The 20,394-nt window shown below is 49.9% G+C and overlaps 2 protein-coding genes and 1 long non-coding RNA gene across 6 annotated transcripts in view; 1 reads left to right on the top strand and 2 right to left on the bottom strand.

Annotated features, from left to right (window-relative positions):
• SPATA21 (spermatogenesis associated 21) overlaps positions 1–1,706 on the bottom strand; it is a 29,490-nt gene extending 27,784 nt beyond the window's left edge. The window contains exon 1 of the mRNA XM_045546561.1: positions 1,616–1,706. The gene's annotated coding sequence lies outside the window, so the exon portion shown is untranslated. The remainder of the gene's footprint in view (positions 1–1,615) is intronic.
• Positions 958–14,623, top strand: NECAP2 (NECAP endocytosis associated 2). Of its 4 annotated transcripts, none has more exons than XM_045548610.1 (8): positions 958–1,128; positions 4,052–4,152; positions 6,458–6,562; positions 6,649–6,730; positions 7,672–7,780; positions 9,940–10,117; positions 12,441–12,528; positions 13,417–14,623. In XM_045548610.1, exons 1-8 carry the CDS (start codon positions 1,037–1,039, stop codon positions 13,463–13,465), a joined length of 804 nt encoding a protein of 267 aa, XP_045404566.1. In that variant the 5' UTR covers positions 958–1,036; the 3' UTR covers positions 13,466–14,623. The 4 variants fall into 4 exon arrangements, with proteins under 4 accessions (XP_045404566.1, XP_045404569.1, XP_045404568.1 ...); XM_045548611.1 differs by having other exon boundaries at positions 985–1,128; positions 12,444–12,528; XM_045548613.1 differs by lacking the exon at positions 6,458–6,562 and having other exon boundaries at positions 984–1,128.
• On the bottom strand, positions 5,642–20,385 carry LOC123635934. The gene is made up of 3 exons (XR_006734256.1): positions 20,087–20,385; positions 8,570–9,011; positions 5,642–8,456 (listed from the first exon to the last, which is right to left on the bottom strand). It is a non-coding gene; the product is annotated as an uncharacterized LOC123635934 (long non-coding RNA).
• Positions 20,386–20,394: the final 9 nt, after the last annotated feature.

Below are 20,394 nucleotides of genomic sequence, written 5' to 3'. Positions count from 1 at the left end.
CAAAAAATAAAAAAAAAAAAAATTAGCCAGGTGTGGTGGCAAGCACCTGTAGTCTCAGCTACTCAGCAAGCTGAGGCAGGAGGATTGCTTGAGCCCAGGAGTTAGAGGCTGCAGTGAACTATGATCCTGCCACTACACTCCAGCCTGGGCAACAGAGCTAGACCCTGTTACCAAAAAAAAAAAGAGCTTGTAAGAAGAGGACGTGGAGGAAGTTTGGGAGTATTCAGTAAGTTGGATATTTAGCATCAGCTGTGTGCCCCACCTAGGGCCTGGCACGTTATAGACACCCAACTCATGGAATTAAGGAGAGAATGGTAGGTAGTAAGGGATTTTGAGAATTTCTATGGTTCGACATTGTACCCCCTAGAATATTCTCTGGGAAATCCAAGTGAAGACTGAAATTCTTTTAAAATGACTTAGGTTACTAAACTTTACTTCTCTGAGTGCAACTCCTTGTTAAGCCTAGGCCACACGGAGCCCTGGACACATAAGTGGGTTCCGATAAGGGGGAGTGTGGAGAGTGGTCGGGTGGGGGCATCCACTTAGTTTGGTGGGTCAGGTGAGGATTTCTCTAGAAGGAGAGGCTCGGTTGAGCTTTACAGAGTCGGAAGGAAGAACATTGCTGCAGAGGCAGAGCAGAGGCACAGGCTGGAGGAGAGATGCTGCAGGGGGCGCTACAGCTTTGCATCTCAGCCAACGGGGCCCCAGGCCTAAGAATTGAGGCGATAGGAATGACCCACAACCAGACCACGCATCGCGTGGGGTCTGTGTAGAAGCGTTCTCTGCGGCCGAGGGTACCTGGTGGGGGAGGTGAAACTTTCAGGGCACCGGGATCCTGCGCAAGTCAGTGGCTGGGGCCCGTCAGCCGCGTGTCTTGAGCCAGGACTGCCAGCAGAGGGCGCGCGGGCGAGGAGGTGCTAAGGCCCACGAGCCGCCATTCTAGCCAGAGCATGGTCATAGAGTCGCACCGCTTCCGGCCCTGCCGGGGGCGGGGCAGAGGAAAGAGCCGGAAGTCTGGTGGGCTCCAGGCGTCGAGATGGACGAGAGCGGGTACGAGTCGGTGCTCTGCGTCAAACCAGAGGTTCACGTCTACCGCATCCCGCCGCGGGCCACCAACCGTGGCTACAGGTGACCTTCCGCCGCTGGGCCAGGCCGGTCCCGACTTAAACCCTTCCCCGCCACCCCGACACACCCACTGCGGGAGCCGAGGACTGCCCTGACCAGTTTAGGGGCGAGGGGGAGGTAATGCTGTGGCTTCTTCCAGTTGGAGGCCCGAGCAGGGAAGGGGACCCAGAGTTTCGGCCGTCCCGGTACGACGTACGGCACTCCTGCCTGCAGGGAAGGCGTTAAAGCCGTTTCTAGCGCTTGGGGATCCCAGTGGGCTGCTGGGTACCCTAAACTTGGTCGGGGGTGGTGGTGTCACAGACCCTTCTCTTTCAGCACTAACCTTTGGCCTTGAGGGGTTTCTTGAAAAGCCATAAGTGGGGAGGAGCCCTATGACAGGCGGAAATCCCCGCGGGGATGGGAGGGGAGTGGAGGGAGCCTCGAACCGGCTAAAAGGACCCGTCCCGGGGAGCTTTAAACTGATGGCCGAAGCCCGGGGTCCTCTGCTTACCCAGATCCCTTCGCACGAATTTCACTCTTGATCACAGCCTGTGGCACTTGGGAGGAACCTATCCACACGTCTCTGTGTAATCTTCACCTGAGTTGAGTAAACACACATATACTTATAAATATAGTATCTCTGAAAGGGAACACAGGAAACTGTCTTAGGGGAGTGGCATGGGGAGATTTCCTTTCACTGTGCACCCTTTTGTACTGTTTGCATTTTATTACCCTATGTATGCATTACCTGTTAAGACAAAAAACATTAAAAGAAAAAAATATATACCTGATATAGACAACCTGGTCTATGGCTATTTTGTGCCAATAGTTGGGTGGTGGTGGGGTGCTCATATAGTTGGGAGGGAAGGGGTGGCTCTTGAAGGCAGTGTTTGTCCAGGTTATTCGGAAATACAGGACTGGCCTGCACTACAAGAGCGATAGAGTGTCCACATATCTGTCCTTTTATTACTTCCCAGTTGTATTAACACGAGCTCATAGCTGATTTTCCAGTGATCAAATATTTTATTGAACACTGTTGCATCCATGACATAATTTTAAAATAGTATGAAAACAATAACAAATGCATTTGCTTTCTATCATCTAACTGGAGATGGGCCATCAAACCAGGGATGGTTGTCTACTCCCATTCCCTGTCTGGTCTTCGGTAGGATGGGTTCGGTTTCCCTTGGTGCCCCAGAAAGTGAGGTTACCAAGTGGCAGGGCTGGCTGGTTTGGCTTAGAGGAAACTTCTGGAACCTGCACTTCAACCTCAGAGCTCTCACTCTGAATCTAAGGCCTGTTGCTCCAGTAAGAGGAACTGAAACCAAGACTGCTGACTTGTGAATTGAAAGTCTGCATTTGTGTGGCCCTCAACAGCGTGTGTCCAGAGTTTTTGAGAGCTGGCATGTACTTAGGAACTTCCAAGAAAAGCCTCCTGGAAATGCCTCCTGGAAACACCCATGGTTCTTGCTATTTGGGGGTTTTACTGAGCTGCTCTTAGAACTAAAATGTGAAGTTACTGCTTTAAAAGAAACAAAAGGGCTGGGTGCGGTGGCTCATGCCTGTAATCCTAGCACTCTGGGAGGCTGAGGCGGGTGGATCGTTTGAGCTCAGGAGTTCAAGACCAGCCTAAGCAAGAGCGAGACCCCGTCTCTACTAAAAATAGAAAGAAATTATATGGATAGCTAAAAATATATAGAAAAATTAGCCGGGCATGGTGGCGCATGCCTGTAGTCCCAGCTACTCGGAAGGCTGAGGCAAGAGGATTGCTTGAGCCCAGGAGTTTGAGGTTGCTGTGAGCTAGGCTGACGCCACGGCACTCTAGCCCAGGCAACAAAGTGAGACTCTGTCTCAAAAAAAAAAAACCAAAAACCAAAAGGACATTGCTATAGGTCCATGGTTTCCTGGTTTTCTTTCTGCCTAGGATACCTTTGAGAATCTCTTTCCTAAACACCCACCCACCTTTCGAACATGTACTATTGCTCTTTCTCTAATGTACTATTTTCTCTTTCTACTAATGATTGCTCTCCTCTGTATTTGTCCTCCAAGATAGTCTCAGGGGTCCCAAATGGTCGGTCTGACCACCACAGCCTAGCATTGTCTTAAACAGAAACAACAGGCCTCATAGCTGCTTCCTCTACAGAAAGGAAATAAGGATGCCTGACTCAGAGAAAGTCTCTGTAGTCTAGCACGGGGGTCAGCAAGCTACAACTTACTGTGTTTTCACATGGCCCACAAGCTAAGGATGTTTTTTACATTTTTAAGTGGTTGGGAAATTTTTAAAGGAGAATATTTTGTTCTTTTTTCTTTTTCTTTTTTCATTTTGCATTTTCTTTTTAGAGACAGGGTCTTGCTCTGTTGTCCAGGCTGGAGTGCAGTGGCACGATCATAGTTCACTATAACCTTCAAACTCTTGGGCTCCAGCGATCCTCCCACCTCAGCCTCTCTAATAGCTGGGACTACAGGTGTGTGCCACCAGGCCCTGCTAATTTTTAAATTTTTTTGTAGAAATGGTGTCTCGCTGTGTTGTTCAGGCTGGGGTTGAACAATCCTTCCACCTCGGCCTCCCAAAGGGCTGGGATTACAGACATGAGCCACTGTGCCCGGCAAAGAATAAAATGTGAAAATTATATGCATTTCAGATTTCAGTGTCTGTATAATTTTATTGACATACAGATAGAGTCAGCAGAAAATACTCAGTTAAAATACTTAAAGCACCAACACGTCCACATACTGTCTGACTGCTTTCACTCTGTAACAGCAGAGTTGCCTAGGTGTGACAGGCTGTGTGGCCTGCAAAGCCAAACATATTTCCTGTCTGGCCATTTACAGAAAACGTTTGCCAACCCCTGGTCTAGAACAAGCAGCCCTTCCCATTCCCATCCCCAGCACTGGAGTCATGGAGCAGGAGCCTTTGGCAGAAGCTCAGTGGTATTTGTCCCCTTAGGGCCGCAGAGTGGCAGCTGGACCAGCCGTCATGGAGTGGTCGGCTAAGGATCACTGCAAAGGGGCAGGTGGCCTACATCAAGCTGGAGGACAGGACCTCAGGTAAAGGCAAGGAGGACCACGTCGGGCTGAGGTGCTGCACCTCATGCTGAATGAAAGGGAAGGCAGCCTGGGCCTGGCCAGGCTGCTCAGGGGTCATGGGAGCCTGTGGAAATCAGAGAGGCAAGCATGCCTTTAAGCTGCCTCCACTCCCCCACCTTAGCTGTAGAAACCACTGTCGTCCTGTGTACAAAGGACTATTTCTTGTCAAGCACTTTTTTCTTTTGGGAGCCCTTAGGAAAATACTAATTTTGGAGGTCAAGGAGAGGCGACCCACAGATCAGTCCCAGTGGGAAGGAGGAAGCCTGGAGCTTGCCTTGAAGATAAGCTGCGGAGCCCTGGTTCTTACTCAGGGATTCTGTTTACCAGCTACGTGGTGACTCCCCACAGCTGGCCGCCGTTAACTGATAGGAGCTGGAAACTGTCCTACTCAGCCCTTTCCGTGGTGAGGGGACAAGCCAAGGTGGGCTGTGTTGGGGTCAGGTTTCACTGGGGAAACCTCTCTGGAAGTCCTGGGCCGCCAGTGCCTCTGGGTGAGCTGTGGAGGGCACCAGTCTGGAGTTGTCCCAGCCTGAGACCCCCTCGAGTGGGGATTGAGCACAGTGCCTGCTCAGTCACGGGCCACAGCATTCGGTCATTTGTTTTTTCTGATGCGGTGGTTTTCCTTTGTGGAGCAGAAGAAAGCACAGAGATTTAGAGGCAGAACTGGCCACCTCCTCTCAGAACTGAGCCCCTTCTGCCTGAGCTGTTAGACCTTGCGCGGGCCACGTGACCTCTGGAGCCCTGGCCTCCTTTGTGTTGAAACAGGGATCACCTTAGTTCCTTCTTCACAAGGATTCTGGAAATAGGAAGTGAGCAGATGTGTATCTAATTGCTTTGTGAACTGCAAGGTGCTCAAAGCATTGATTTAGTCTCCTGGAGCATGGGGTTGACGGGGTAAGTACTGGCTGCAGAGGGCTTTGAAGAGGAAGCTGCCGTGGCTAGCCCAGGGAATTTTGGCTGGAGAATTGAGGGATGTCTCAGGTGGTGTCACAAGGGAATGGCAATGCCTTTTGTTCTCTGGGGAGCTTGGGAGCTGTGACTGTAACATGACTGCCCAATGTGACAGCCACCGCTTAGGACTGAGCCTCATCCGCAGGACCCGCCCCCCAGGATGTTCTCAGCTCAACCAGGTCATGTTGGTCTCACTTTGCAATGAGGTAATGAGCAGATGACTCTAGGCCAGGGTTTCTCAGCCTGTTGACGTGGGGCCAGGTGAGTCTTTGTTGTGGGCAGCTGTGGAGTCCAATGTATGGTATTTAGCAGCATCCCTGACTTTTACCTACCAGATGCCAGCAGCGCCCCCCACGTTGTGACAGCCAAAAATGCCCCTAGGTATTGCCAGATGCCTTTTGGGTAACAAAATCGCTCCAGGTCGAGAACCACTGCTCTAAGCTGAAGGCATCTGAATGAGTCTGCTACGGTGGGCAGAAACTGACCAGAAGCTGCAAGCTCAAGGACCATGGATTTTAATTCAGTTCAGCCTTGATTACACAGTCCCCTTTAAACCACAGGGCTTGGAAGATATTTGGTTAAATACTTAAAGCACTGACAGAGGTCAGCACATGCAAAAATGATGCCAGTCATTAATGCTCACAAGAGTTGTGTGTTGTCCTGCTCCTGTACAGAGCCGTAGTTGACAAGGGGGTGCAGTTCACAAGGGCTCCTTTTAAAGCCAGTCTTTTCCCCTGTCTCTGAGATTAAATTAAATCATCCTGTTTCAGATTCTGCTATTGGTACAAGAACTACTACCCTTCTTTCCTCAGGGCTCGCTGCCCCTTCTTACAGTCCTGCCTCAGGTACTAGGCCTTTTTGGAAGGTGTGATGTGTTGTGCCTAGGCCAGGGTGCTCAGGGTCCGGGCAGGTAATGTAAATTGGTAAAGCCAGTGGAATGGGTAGGTAGCAGCTCCAGCCTGTTCGTCTCAGGTGGGGATGGAGGCCCAGCATGGTAGAGCCTAATTTTAAAAGAAGCAAGAAATTTGTATTATTTTACATGTACTCTGATTTCGAAATGTTTGGCAATTAATAAAATGTATTAAAATTAAACTGTGGGCTGGATTTGGCCTATAAGCCGTCTCTGACTTAACCTCTCCTTAGTTATATTTCTGTCTTCCCTTCCGTAAGAATGGATTTGATTTGAATCCCAGAGTGAGGTTTGCCCCTCTGCCTCAGCTTGCTGGAGTTGCTTTGCAGGAAAAAGACCCCGGTGGTGTGCTGGCAACACTAGGCTGGGAGGGGGATCAAGGCTCACCCTAACTTGTGCTTTCAGGGGAGCTCTTTGCTCAGGCCCCCGTGGATCAGTTTCCTGGCATAGCTGTGGAGAGCGTGACGGATTCCAGCAGGTACTTCGTTATCCGCATCGAAGATGGAAATGGTACATGTGGGTCTTGGTGCTTCCTCCCCTTGAGAAAAGTTTTCTCTGCCGCTGGAAAGTGGGATTGATCATGTGTTGTCCTCCAGGGCGACGGGCATTTATTGGAATTGGCTTCGGGGACCGAGGCGATGCCTTTGACTTCAACGTTGCATTGCAGGACCATTTCAAGTGAGTGGTTCTGGGAGACACGTGCTCATGCCTCCTCCCTTCTTTCCCTGGACAGAATGATTTCCCAGGTTTGGATACTCCAAGGGGTTGTGTGTGATTTGTCTGGTAGCAGAGCCTCAGGAAAACACAGTTCTGCTTTGGGGCAGGCTCCCTTCTCTCTGCTGTGAAGCCCTCTCCTTTTCCCAAGGCCCGTCTCTGCCATCCTGTCAGCTGGCCCAGCCTTCAGGGTGTCACGTCTTTTCCCTTACCAGGCTCCTTTGGCCTTTCTGGGCCTGTTCTTGGAGTAAATGGTGCTTGGATTTCCAGGCTACCCAGCAGATGCCCTGGTATCCTTTATGAAGCTCAAAGACAGGGCAGGAAAGTCCTCCTCTGCCATCTGCAGGGCTCCAGCTCTGGCTGCCCGTGAACAGGCAGTGTCCAGCCACTCACGTGGGTGCCTCTGGCACTTCCCTGACCCGGTGCTTCTGTCCTAGGTGGCTGCTGGATGGTGTTGTATGGAGGGTGGGGACCTTTGTCTTGCCCTCTACTTCTGGGCATCTGTTTTGTCTCCCATCTACCTTATGAGCATCCCGGGTGTATGCAGAGACCATGTCTTAGTTCTCATGCCCAGTGCCAGGGAGGAAGGGGCCAGACTCTCACATTTCATGGGGACAATGTTGAGAACCCTCTACATAAGGGGTCTTACTGAACTCGCATAGCCGTCTTTTAGACCTGTAGAATTGCCAGCCTCTTGTGCCGATGAGGAAACAGACGTGCATGCAGCTACTTAAGTGTCAGAGCCAGGATTTGAATTCAGGCCCACCTCCCCAGCCTGCACTCTTTCTGCCACCCTGCCTCCATACGCGCCTCGGCCTGGACGGGGGCAGGTGGCAGTGAAGTGAGCGAGCGAGTGCAGGGTAGATGGTCTCTTCTTTCCTCACATTTTCTTCCTGTCTCCCCAGGTGGGTGAAACAGCAGTGTGAATTTGCAAAACAAGCCCAGAACCCAGACCAAGGCCCCAAATTGGACCTGGGCTTCAAGGAGGGCCAGACCATCAAGCTCAACATCGCAGTGAGTCCCACCCTCACTTGGCTGTGGTGGCCATGGTCATGTGATAGTTGTGGCCCCCCAGCCACTCCCAGTTCAGTTCCTGCAGTTCAGCAGATGTTCACTGAGCAGCTGCCTTGTGTCAGGTCCTGTACCAGGCTGAACAAGATGCCTCTGCTCTCGTGGAGCTCGGAGTTGAGCTGAAACAGGCAGGTGAAGATGTGATTGCAACATGGCAGGAGAGGTTCTACAACTGAGGGCTACCCTGGGTGCCGTGGGCTCTTAGAGGAAGGGCACACAGCCCATAGGCGGGGGAACCAAGGAAGGCTTCCTGGAAAGAGTGACTTGTGAGCAAGGGAAGGGGGATCAAAGGGTGGTTCAGCATGTGCAAAACCTCTGAGTTGAGGAGCGTCAGTCATTTTGCTATCAGACCGGGTGTCTCTGTCCTGGCTGTTAGAGTGGGTCTGGAGGGGTCAGTATGCTCATCCCAAGCTGCGTCTTGGCCTCGTGGGAGAGTTCTGGGCAGGAAGGTGTCTTGGTGGGCGCCGGGAGTCATGGGCAGCATCTGCTGGTGGTGGTGTCCTGGCTCCCTGTGTCTTCATCCCGAGCTGCTCCACATCCAGCTTTCCCTGTGAGCTCCCGGTGAATAGGAGCGGGCCGGGCTGGGTTGCCAGGGCTCGACCGTAACCTGGCTGCAGGGCTGGAGTGGGGAGATGGAGTGAAAAATCATGATTTGGGGGAACCAAGGACAAAATGGATGTGGTTTTTTTTTGAAGAAACTTTGTAACTCTAATGCTTTTCCTCTTTACTTACCATCTCTTTCTCCTCTTTTCTGCTTTATGCTGGTGATGATTTGAGACCCTTGAAGTCGGCCTGCTGGCCCTTAAGAGAAAATACAAATCCAATCCAGGGGACTGGTTGGAATGCGATTCTTTTTCTTGCTTGGAGGAAACTAACATTTAATGAGCATCAGCTGTGGGCCAGGTAGTGTTTTTAGGCATTTCTCATATGAATGAAACATCCTCCCCCTGTCCTCTATAGTACCAGGAAATCGAGGCTTAGAGAGGCTAAAGGACTTAACCCAGGGTGATAGAGCTAGAAATAACTGGCCCAGCTGGACTCACACGAGGACTTCCAGGTCTTTTGACTTCGGGGCTGGTCTTACTATTTGATTAAGCTGCTGCTTCCTTACAAACAGGGAACCACCTTTTCTTCATCCGTGTAACTCATGTTGGTTTCTGGCTCATGCTTGGTGCTGTTTTTTAAAAAAAACATTTTGTTGAAGTATAATATGCATGCAGAAAAGCACATAAATCATAAACACAAAACTCAGTGAATTTTTAAAACCAAACTTACAAATATATAAACTTTAAACAGCCCAATCCAGAAGCAGAAGATTGTCAGCACTCTGGAAGCCCCTTTCCCGATCCCTCTCAGTAACTGCTTACGTATCCTGACGTTGCACACCCTCCCGTTTTTTGTTCCGAACTTTGGTGCATTGAATCATACACTTTGTACTCTTTTGCTATGATTTCTTTCCTTTGCTCAGTGTAACATTTGTGAGTGTGATCCATGTTGTTGTGTGTAGTTTGTTCATTCTCATTGTTGTGGCATTTCCATTGTGAGAATGTACCCAGTTTGTTTCACTGATGGTGGACATTTTGGTAGTTTCCAATTTGGGGCTATTATAAATAGTGCTGCTGGGAATGTTTGGCTTCCTGTCTTTTGGTGCACGTGTGTATGCATTTCTGTTGGGTTTATTGGAGTGGAATTGCAGGGTCACAAGTTTCTATGTTGCACTTTATAGATCTTTTCAAATAATTTTTCAAAGAAGTTTTACCAGTTTACACTTCCACCAGCAGCACCTGAGGTTTTGCTCCCTATCCTTGTCAATACTTAATAGTCTGCATTTTAGCCATTCCGGTATGTGTGTGATGGCATATCATTGTAGTTTTGATGATTAATGAAGTGGGGTACTGGGTTTTAAAGTGAACCATATTTCTGACAGATTCAGAATTGTGATGCATTGAGTATAGCTCATAACATTGAAGGTGCTGGATAGGACCACCTTTTGGTTATGTAGATGTTGGTCTGGGAATCACCTTGGCCCTCCTCTTGGGGTTTTCTAATGGCAGTGGAGATTTAGCAGAATTGACTGATTTGCATTCTTTTGCTCTCTTTAGAACATGAAGAAGAAGGAAGGAGCAGCTGGGACTTCCCGAGCCCGGCCTGCCAGCACGGGAGGGCTGAGCCTGCTTCCCCCACCCCCAGGGGGCAAAACCTCCACCCTGATCCCTCCCCCTGGGGAGCAGTTGTCTCTTGGGGGATCCCTCACCCAGCCAGCAGTTGCTCCTGGTTCAGGTCAGTGCTCAGGGGGTGACTGCTGAATCTGCACCTGTGGGTTCCTCTTCCCCCTGGAAGGTGGGCACCACCAAGGTGATCGTGCACACACCGGTTAAGGGGCTCCTCTATTCCCCTGACACCTTCTCCTTGCCCTGTGGGGTGTCTGCCCTCCTCGGATAGGCAGGGACTGGGGCTGGTTTGTTACTGTGACATCATCACATACAGGTTCCTGGTTCTCAGTGGGTATTGAGTGAGTGGGTGATGAAGGCATAGTCTCTGCTCACATGTAGTGGGAGAGATGAGTCAGAGGCACAAAGACCAACTGTACAGGGCCTAGACTCTCTCCCAGCTGGTGTGATCTGGGGAGGCTTCATGGAAGAGGTGGCACTGATCTAGCCCTTGAGGAAAGGAGATTGGGGCAAGGGCAGTTGGCATGCCAGGCAGAGAGAAGAGCATGAATAAGGCTCAGACTTTTAGACACCTGGTGTATTTAGGTGGATGCAGCATAAGGTGTGCCAGAGTGAGCGGTGGGAAATCCATTTGGAAATTTAGTTTGGAGTGAGCCCCCCATTGAAGCTGTCAGATACTGGGAAGCTGAGAGGCCGCTCCCCCAGCAGGCTGCACTGATGAGCACTTTGGAGATCCCAGGATTCCAGAAGTTAGCGTGTAGGGTCAGCCTCTGACAGTGCTGGGGTGCCAGCCCTTTACCTCTGCCCCAGGCCCCGTGCCCAGCTTGATGCTCCTGGCCTAACCCAGGCTGGGGGATTGTCACCAGCCTGCTTTCCTGACATTGGTTCCCCTATCTGGAGGGTGAGCTTCAAACCTCAGCCCTGTGGGGAATACTCCAGCTGGGAGAGTGGCAGGAGTAGCAGCCAGAGAGCCCCTTCCCTGGCACCAAGAATTATTCTTTTAAGTATTATTTCTCAGGACGGGGTCACAGGACCATTTGCTTTGGCATCATGGGGGGTGGGAGCAGGAATCTGCATTCTTATTTTTATCCTCATTCATGTGCACACTAAAGTCTGAAAGCCGCTGCTTTAGGCCTCCCCTTGGTTGCTGATGCATTTTAACAGGTAGTGTGGAGCACCCGCTACGTGCCGCATGCTGCAATAGCGCATAAACTCCTTGCTCTCCAGGGCTTGTGTTCTAATGTGCGAGGCAGGCAGTTAGCATGTCTACAGACAGTGGTGTCAATTAATAAGCCATGAATAACATTTATTGAGCATTTGCTATATGCTTCAGAACCAGACTGGTTGAGTTCAAATTCCAGCTTACCAGTTTTATGGTCTTCAGAAAAGATTACTTCTCTGTGCCTCAGTTTCCTCGTCTGTAGGATGGGGGAAGTAACAATACCATAATACAGGTTCCTTGGGAGGATCAGATGTGCTAATTTATGTACAGCAGAACAATTTCTAGAACATTGTAAGTGCTCACTGAATGTTAGCTCTCACTTTATGAGCATTCGTGTATATTAATTTAATCCTGACACCAGCCCTGTCCTCATTTTAGAGATAAGAAAACTGAAACTGAAGTGACTTACACAAAGTCGCATGGCTAGTTCTCCCCTGTCTTCCCCTAGGGGCTGTGGTGAGGCTTAAATGAGATAATGTGCATTAAGCACTTGGCGAACTGTAAAGCTAAATCATCGAGGGCCTTGGTTTTATCTGGTCTCCCCGCCCAGAGCAGATTAGAAGTAGCAAATTAGTGGGAAGGCAGGGGTGGCAGACACAGGGCCTTCAGAAGGGACAGTTGGCAGCACCGGGGGAGGTGCCAGAAAAGTACAAAAGGAGGCACTGCAGCCCCATGATGCCACCCACCTCGGTGAGAGATAACCACAGGACTGGCTTCTGTGTTACCTCTTCTGGAAGGCTCTTCCCAACCCCAACCAGTTTGGGGCCTGGGACTTAACACATGTCAAGCGCATTGTGTTTTCAGCTGGTTGATCCAGAAACTTGGACTGCAGGCTTTATATGAAGATGATTTGTGGTTTGGGTGCGCATTCTCCATTCAAGAAGCCAGGACAGGATATAATAAATTTTAAACAGCTTTCAACATAAACGATTAAAAACAAAGTCAGCTTCAGGTAGGAAAGATAGATGGCACGTGACTCACCCTCCCTGGCGCCCCCCCTTCCACCTCGTACGTGGCTTTCTGCCTTTTCTCCAGGAGCCCTCGAGGGCTGGTGAGAAGATGGTGAAAATGTGGCAGTTCACTGGTGTTTTGTTGCCCAATAGAATGTCACTGAGTCTCATGATTTGGTCACTGAGAACCAAAAAGAGAGGTCTCTGACTCCCCTGTCTCCTTCTCTTCTCTCCCTACCCGTCGGACTTGGGGACATCAGTAGGAGGTGCCACTGTATCCTGGCCCCAGCCCAAGCCTGCCGCTGCTGCCACTGCAGACGTCTGGGGAGACTTTGCCAAATCCACAGGGTGAGGAGGGCCACATGAGGTGGGGCTGAGACCAGGGCTGTGGGTCTAAAAACCTGGGGTTGCTCCACGTGCTTGTCTTCTGGTGTTGAGAGCAACAGTTTTGATGTGGACTTTCAGAGGACAGAGCCCCAGAGTGCCTACTTTGGGTGGCACATTTCTCTCCGTGAAGGCTTTCTGCTGCTCTCCACTGCTAGGTGGCCTGGGGCCACCTTTTGCAGATCTGTCTGGTCCTTTAAACCACCTTGCCAAGTGCTTTGGCTTGTCCCTAGCACCTCCCTCTTCCCTGCTGTCCCTAGCGTCCCCAGAACACTGGGCTGAGAGTTAATACCCAGGTCCTAGCCTTGGCCCATCCTCATGGGACCTCTGAGCCAAGGTGGCTTGCCTTCTCGGACTCTGTAAGATTTCAAGCCTTCACTTGGGGTCAGGGTGAAAAGATGCTAAATTCCTATTGCACCAGTATTTATAGGGACAAGTTCTAAGACAAAGGTCAGCACACATTTTCTATTAAGGACCGGGTAGCAAATAGTTTCAACTATTCGGGCCACATAGTCTCTGTTCTAGCCACTCAGTTCTGCTGTTTTAGCACAAGGGTGGCCACAGACAATAAGTAAGTGAATTAGGGGATAGCAGTGTATCAATAAAACCTTATTTACAAAAACACAGAGGCATGACACAACTAATTTAAGAGTCTTTTATAAGTAAACTTCTTTAACTATAAGAAAAAACAGAGATCCAGTTGGTGTCTGGGCCATAGTTTGCTGACCGCTGCTGAACATTTAGAAACTGGCTTCTTAGAGCTCTTTGTGCCCAGAGAAAAGTCAACTTTTATCTACTTTGTATTTTCAGACATCTGAACTCCTCCCACCCTTCTCTGTCTTCTCTTCACAGGTCAACTTCCAGCCAGACTCAGCCAGGGACGGGCTGGGTCCAGTTCTGACCTGAGCACAGTTCTCTTTTTCCTCGTATGACTTCTGGGAAGGAGCTGCCTCACCTGGGTCAAAGGAAGGAGGACGAAGCACTCCCTGCGGGCGTCCGTTTGGAGCACCCTCTCCTCTCCTCGCCTGGCTCTCTCACAAACTCCATGTTAGGCACGCTGTTTCCTGGGATTCAAGTATGCGACCAGAACACAGGAGGAGAGAAGCTCCAGGAGGCCTGTCCCCATCTGTCCTCTTGACATGAGAGACTCTGAGACTAGACATCTTCCATCACAATGATCCATATTAAACACAAGCCCCCAAAGCAAAAGAATGGGTTGAGTTTGCTGCCTGGATTCAGATCGGCCCTTCTCAGGGTTTACAGGTGTCATGTGATTATGTTCAGCAGGGGGGTTCTGTACCCGCATTGGCTGTAGCCTCCTCAGTCTGCCTTCCAGAGGAGGGCTTCCTTCCTGATTTCCAGTAGGCCTATAGGCTGCAGCTTGAACTGACAGTCAGGAGGAAACTGGAAGGACTGAGCAGCTTTTTTAAATGTTTAAATATTTTGCTTTACTAACGTGCTGATCTGCACTAACTTGTCTTTGCAAAAGGAACTGCTCCTGCAGTGCGCTGCCGTGGGGGTCTCTGAAGGCCGCCCTCACTGTCAGCCAGCTGCTCTAGACTTCAGGCAGCAGTGCTCATCTCTGCCCAGTTGCCTGGTTTCCCAGCGCAGGGCCGGGGCAGGCGCTGGAAGCCACATGGAAGTGTTTGGGCAGGAAGGTGGAAGCTGTTGTCACAGAGGTGGGGTCAGCCTTCCTGTCTGCTGGCGGCTCTCTGGGCTTATAGGTTCACAGTGCTGTTCCTGGCGGACTTGGGTTTTCTCTCTGGTGGTTTCTGAAGTATTAATACTCTTTCTGCAGAGAGCCTCTTACTTTCTTTTCTCCTTCAGGGACTGTGAATGACAGAAGGAGCTCAGTGAACTAGAAGTCCAGGGTTGCCTGGATTACTGCTTTATAAGCAGTTATTTTATCTGAGCACACCTCTGAAATTGCTTTTATTGACTTACCTCTCAATTGAAAGATTTCTTTTTTGAAGGGTCGAGACCATGAACTGAAAAAAGTGTTGGCCTTTTTGTGGGACCAGATTTTTAAGATAAAAAAATAAATACTTCTGTCAACATATGTCAAGGGTGAATGTGTTTTTGGCAGTGTGGCTGCTAAACTCTGCAGGATGCCACAGCGAGACTCTCAGCCACCTTTCTCTATGTCTAGACTTAAAGTCCAGGGACAGGGTGTCAGATTGGCCAAAGTGAGGAAATTTGCCCCTACTGCCCCAAAGCAATCATTAACTTCTCTCCTGTGTGTCTAGAAGAGTAGTCCTTGGGTGATGTGCAAGTAGTTGCTTGAATCACGTTTTCTGGGGCTTAATTCTCTTCTGGAACCTTGGGTGATACAGGCTGTGCTGGGGAGCTTGGCCCCTTGCCTTCTGTCTCTCACCACCTGAGCTTGGAAGCTGATCGTTCCCAGTTACACCTTCAGATGAGACCCCGGGCCTGGCCAGTACTTTGCAGCCTGCAGAGCACCTGGCTAAGCTGTGCCCGGACTCCTGACTCATAGGAACAGGATAGCAAATGTGTTGTTTTAAGTTGCTAAGTTTGGTAATATTGTTGTGCAGCAATAGGAAACTAATATTGAGCAAAGGGTATTTGAAGTGGGAATCTGAAAAAGAATGAATCAAATTTAATGGCTGGGTGGCCTTGGAAGGTCACTTAACATGCCCCTTTGGGCCTTACTGTCCCCTTGACAATGACAGTAGCGATTGCTGTGTTATGCTTCCTCTCTGCTAGGCACTGTCCTATGCACTTAAGCTGTAAGACTCATTTCATCACCACAGGAGCCCTATGAGGTAGATACTTGTCTTTGTTCGTTTAGGCTGCTATGACAGAATGCCAGAGCCTGGGTGGCGTATAGACAACAGAAGATGATAGATCACAGTTCTGGAGGCAGGGAAGTCCAGGATCAAGGTGCTGGCAGATTGGGTGTCTGAGAAGGCTGTCTTCTGGCTCTAACCTCACCTGGTGGAAGGGGTGAAAGAGCCCTCTGGGGCCTCTTTCATAAAGGCACCACTCCCATCCATGAGGGCTCCACCCTCATGTCACAATCAGCTCTCAAAAGCCCCACCTTCAAACACCATCACACCGGGGATTAGGTTTCCGCATGAATTTGAGAGCACACAAACCTTTGTCTATAGCAGTTCTCATCCCTGTTGTGAAAATGATGAGACAGAAGCACAGTGAGATATTGTAATTTGCCCAAAGTCATATGGTTGGTAAGTGGCAGAGCTGGGACCCGCTGGCTTCAGCGTCCATGCTTTTAGTCAAGGTGGTCTACGTTTCTAGCACAGTGCTGCCCACGGGGCCTGCTTAACACCTAAGACCTGCCTGATACATGGAAGTCCCCATTCCTTCCACGTGGATTGAGAAAGCCATCGCGTGGCAAGTATGAATGACAGCCCAAGGGGTGACTGGAGGCTACTATAATGCATCACAAGCACACTGTACGTGCTAAAAGCTGTTGATTTCTCCAAGCTGAGAGTGTGAAAGGCCATGCTCTGGGCAGAGTGGACTAGAGTAGGGAAAAGGCCAATTTTTCCTAACCACAGCTTGAATGTAGACAGATACTTTAAATTCTTAATATTTTCCTCCTGGTTAGAGATATAATGCAGATACAAAAACTGAAAAACAATATTATCATCATCTGTACTATTGTCACAGCAAAACATTGGAAGTATCCTACCTGTCTATATTAGCGTCCATTGCGTGTAACACTCACCCTAAAACTTAGCAGCAGCTTGAAACAACACGTTTATTATCTCAGTTTCTATGGGTCAGGAATCTGGGTGCAGCTCAGCTGGGTCCTCTGTCTCAGCACCTCTCATAGGCTTCAGTCAAGGTGTCAACTGAGGCTGCAGTGTCATCTTAAGGCTTGACAGGGGAAGGATCCACTTCCAAGCTCACTCATGGTTGTTGGCAGGATTCTGTTCCTCATGGCTGGTGGGTAAAGGTCACTTGTATTTTCTTGCCACATGGGCCTCTGCATAGTTCCCAAGGTGGCAGTTGCTTCATCAAAGTGGGCAAGTGCAAGAGTGCAGCAAGACAGCAGTCGTAGTCTCAGTCTCAAAAGGGATCTCATTACCTTTGCTGGATCTACTGAGTAGAGGCAGTTGCAGGTCCTGCCCACACTAAGGGAAGGGCATCACACCAGGTGTGGATACCAGTAGGCAGGGATGGGTGAGGGCCAGCTTACAACTGTACCTATGTGTTAGTTTCCCAGGGCTGCTGTAACAAACTACCACACACTGGGTGGCCTAAAACAAAAGAAATGTGTTCTCTCCCAGTTCTGGAAGCTAGAAGTCTGAAATCAAGATGTCAGGAGGGCCATGTTCCTTCCAAAGGACCTAGGCCACAATCCTTGCCTCTTCAAGCTTCTGGTGGCCCTAAGCATTCCTTGGCTTGTGGCAGCATAACTCCAATCTCTGCCCCTACCTTCTCATGGCCTTCTCCCTGTGTCTCTGTGTGTGGCCTCCCCTTCTCTCATTTAGGACCCACCCTAAATCCAATATCATCTGCAAAGACCCTATTTCCAAACAAGGTCATGTTCACAGGTATCAGGGTTAGGACTTGAGTTTATCTTTTGGGGGGACACAACCCACCATGTCTACCTGCTACAATGTCCATTGGTAAGGGAGGGGTTATATAAATTTAGGGACATCCAGTGAAATACTTTCTCCCTGGGGAAAACAAAGTATGAAAAAGCTCTTAGCTGTAATCCCAAAGCAGCACTTTGGGAGGGTGGGGTGGAAGGATTGCTTGAGGCCAGGAGTTTGAGACCAGCCCAAGGAGCCTGGAGAGACCCCGTCTCAACAAAAACTAGAAAAATTAGCCTGGTATGGTGGTGCATGCCTGTAGTCCCAGCTACTCAGGAGGCTGAGGCAGGAGGGTTCCTTGAGCCCAGAGTTTGAGGCTGTAGTGAACTATGATCATGCCACCGCACTCCAGCCTAGGCAACAGAGCGAGACCCTGTCTCAAACAAATCCCAAAACAAACAGATCTCTTTATATATTGATAAGGAATAAGAAATCATCTCTAAGCTATGTTGGGGCAGGCAGCAAGGCACAAAACAAAGTGCATATAATACACTCTTTTGCATAAAAAATGGGAAGGGAAAACATACACATTTTATGTGCATAAAATACCGCCGGAAAGATTTATAGGAAACAGCATCCCACACGTCGCCAGCAGGTGGGATTGGGCAACTAGGAGACAGGGATGGAAGAGGTACTTTGACTCTATAACTTTCTGTACTATTTGAATCTTGAACCATGTAAATGTACCATCTTTTCAAGGAAAAGAATAAAATCTACACTTAAAGGGTCACCTGTTGGCCAGGCACGGTGGCTCATGCCTGTAATCCTGGCACTGTAGGAGGCCAAGGCAGGAGGATCGCTTGAGGTCAGGAGTTCAAGACCAGTCTGAGCAAGAGTGAGACCCTGTCTCTTTTTCAAAAAAAAAAAAAAAAAGTCACCTGTCATACCAACACCCTAAGATAGAGCGTGATTAATATTTTAGGGTCTTCTCATCTTTTTCCTATTATATTTATATATAACAAAAGACATATAGAGATTATTTTTGTTTTTCAATATGGGCTTATTCTGTTTGACTCATCTGAAACCTTTCACTTACTACATTGTAACCATTTCCCCAGTCATTAAGTGTTCTTCTGTAACATGTCATGGTATCCCATTATATGAATAACCCATGATTTATTATGCAAGTCTCCTATTGCTGGACATTTTGGTCTTTGTAATTTTTTGCTATTAAAGTCAGGCACTGCAGAAAGACTTTGCAAGTTAGCCTTCAGATACCCAACAAGTCCAGTTAACCAGAACGCCTGTCCTCTGCGCCTTCTGGTTAATGTGGTTTAGCTGATGGTGGGCAGAGTCCACCCCAGCCTAGGAGGTGGATTTGGCAGGCACTTGGCCTTAGCAACCTGGGGGTGGTAACTCCAGTCACTTGCTTCTATTACCTGAGCTGCAGTGAGCAGGTGAGTACCTTGCATAACTCCTTTTTGGTGGCTGGTCCTGGGGTCACCAGGCTGGACACCACCTGGTTACAGAGCAGGGTGACTAGTGGGCAATAGCACTGGGGATTCAAATGACCACAGGCTAGGCTGAGCCGAGCCCAACAGGGGACCCAGCCTCTTCCTTTGCAGAGGGGAGCTAGAGGCCTTCTGAGGAAGACCAGTGTAAGCAGTGCCTCCCTGCAGCAGGTCCCTGTGGGCTCTGGGGTGAGAGGGTCAAGGAGAGAGGAGCTGTGTTTGCTGTCCCTCCCGAAAATCTCAAGTAAGGCAGCGTGGTGTGGAGGAAAATGAATGAGATTGGAAGCCACTGAACTTCCTGCTGTGTGTCCTTGGGTGAGTGATTGTACCTCTCTGAGCCTCAGTCTCCTCTTCTGTAAAATGGAGATAATCCTAGAACCCGCTTTGCAGTCTAGATCCTGCTTCACAGAATTGTTCAGAAGGGACTGGGGACAGAATGGGAAGATATAAGAGGAAGCAGCCAGTACAGTGTGGTTTGCAGCTAATGCAGGCTGCCCGCGCACCGGGAACTAAGGGAGACCTGGCAGGCCCCAGCAATAGGCAGTTCCCCTGGAGGGAGCCACAAGGATGGGGGCCTGAGCCCAGAACCTGGTGTTTCGAGGAACACTCTGGAGTGGGCTCCACAGGGACAGGCAGCATCAGAACTGGACTGGTGAGGCCATGAGTCCACCAGGGTCTGGGTAGGGACTCAGTAGGTCTAGGGACTCCAGACAGGGTGAAACAGACCTTGACCATGCTGGGGGACCTGGGAGCCAGCTATGCTTACTGGTAGAGGTCAATCAGTCTTTCACAGGGACACCCCAGGGAAACTGTGCCCTTCTCCCAACTTGGCTCCCCCAACCGCAAACCCCAGGGATTGACCCAAATCTCTCCTGACTAATAGGTCTCAGTGCTGGCCCACACCGCACCCTTGCCAGCACCATGCTGGGGGTCAGAGCCCGAAGGGTGCATTGGCACCTTCTGGTGCAGTTTCTTAGATGTTAAAACCAGGTTCCTCTTTGATAAAGATAAAACTCCCACTCATCCCCTTCTACCACCGAGGAGATGCAGAACCATCAGCCACGGGCCTGCTGGCTATTCTTTCTGGGTACTTATTGTTTTCCAAATGCAAGATCATAAAATGAAACATGCTTTTTCAAACCAAGTACACCCTTCTGTCAGCCCTAGGGATTCCCACTTGCTTCCCCCTTTGAAAATGAATGATTTGATTACTGCCTTCAAGAACAGAGGGAGGTTGGGGTACAGCGAGGGGATGGAATGGACATATTGTTACTGTGGAAAGGAACATGGGACATGCACACAGCCAGGGTTAGTCCCAAACGCCCGGTTCCCTCTATGGTCTTATCCCCATCCCATTTGGAGAAGCCATGTACTTGTGGGAGGGGAGCAGCGGATGGGGCACCGCTATTTCACAAGCGAACAAACTGGAGGCCAGAGTGCCTTATCCAGGGCCGCACGACCACCAGGAAAACAAAGTCATCCCCTCACCTCTTCCACGCGTCTCTGACGGGGCGGGCAGGAGACGCCCCCGCTTCAGTCTGGTTGGGCATGGGTCAGAATTTAGAAGTTTCAGGACTTGAAGGCTGGGTCAGACCGCAGAGGGACTCTGCAGACGCGGCTGCGTTGCGATCCTGCGCGGCCACCTTGCAGCTGCGAGCCCTTGAGCGACGTACTTCGTCTACCGTTTCCCGTTTGTGCAGAAGGAGCGAAGAAGCCCTGTTTGGTGGGCTGCGCCAGGCAGCAATCGCGTTGGCGCACGACCTTTAACCCAGGGCCGCCCTCACACGCGCTCAAAA

Source organism: Lemur catta, chromosome 3, assembly GCF_020740605.2.
Source record: "Lemur catta isolate mLemCat1 chromosome 3, mLemCat1.pri, whole genome shotgun sequence".
NCBI classification, from domain to species: domain Eukaryota; kingdom Metazoa; phylum Chordata; class Mammalia; order Primates; family Lemuridae; genus Lemur; species Lemur catta.
The sequence above is the reverse complement of the archived record's forward strand: the minus strand, read 5'-3'. Positions and strand labels throughout refer to the sequence as shown.

Coding starts and splice junctions, on each gene's coding strand:
- NECAP2 (XM_045548610.1), top strand. CDS start 1,037: ATGGACGAGAGCGGGTACGAGTCGGTGCTCTGCGTCAAACCAGAGGTT. Junction 4,153..6,457: donor GCTGGAGGACAGGACCTCAG/GTAAAGGCAAGG, acceptor TTGTGCTTTCAG/GGGAGCTCTTTGCTCAGGCC. Junction 6,563..6,648: donor CCGCATCGAAGATGGAAATG/GTACATGTGGGT, acceptor GTTGTCCTCCAG/GGCGACGGGCATTTATTGGA.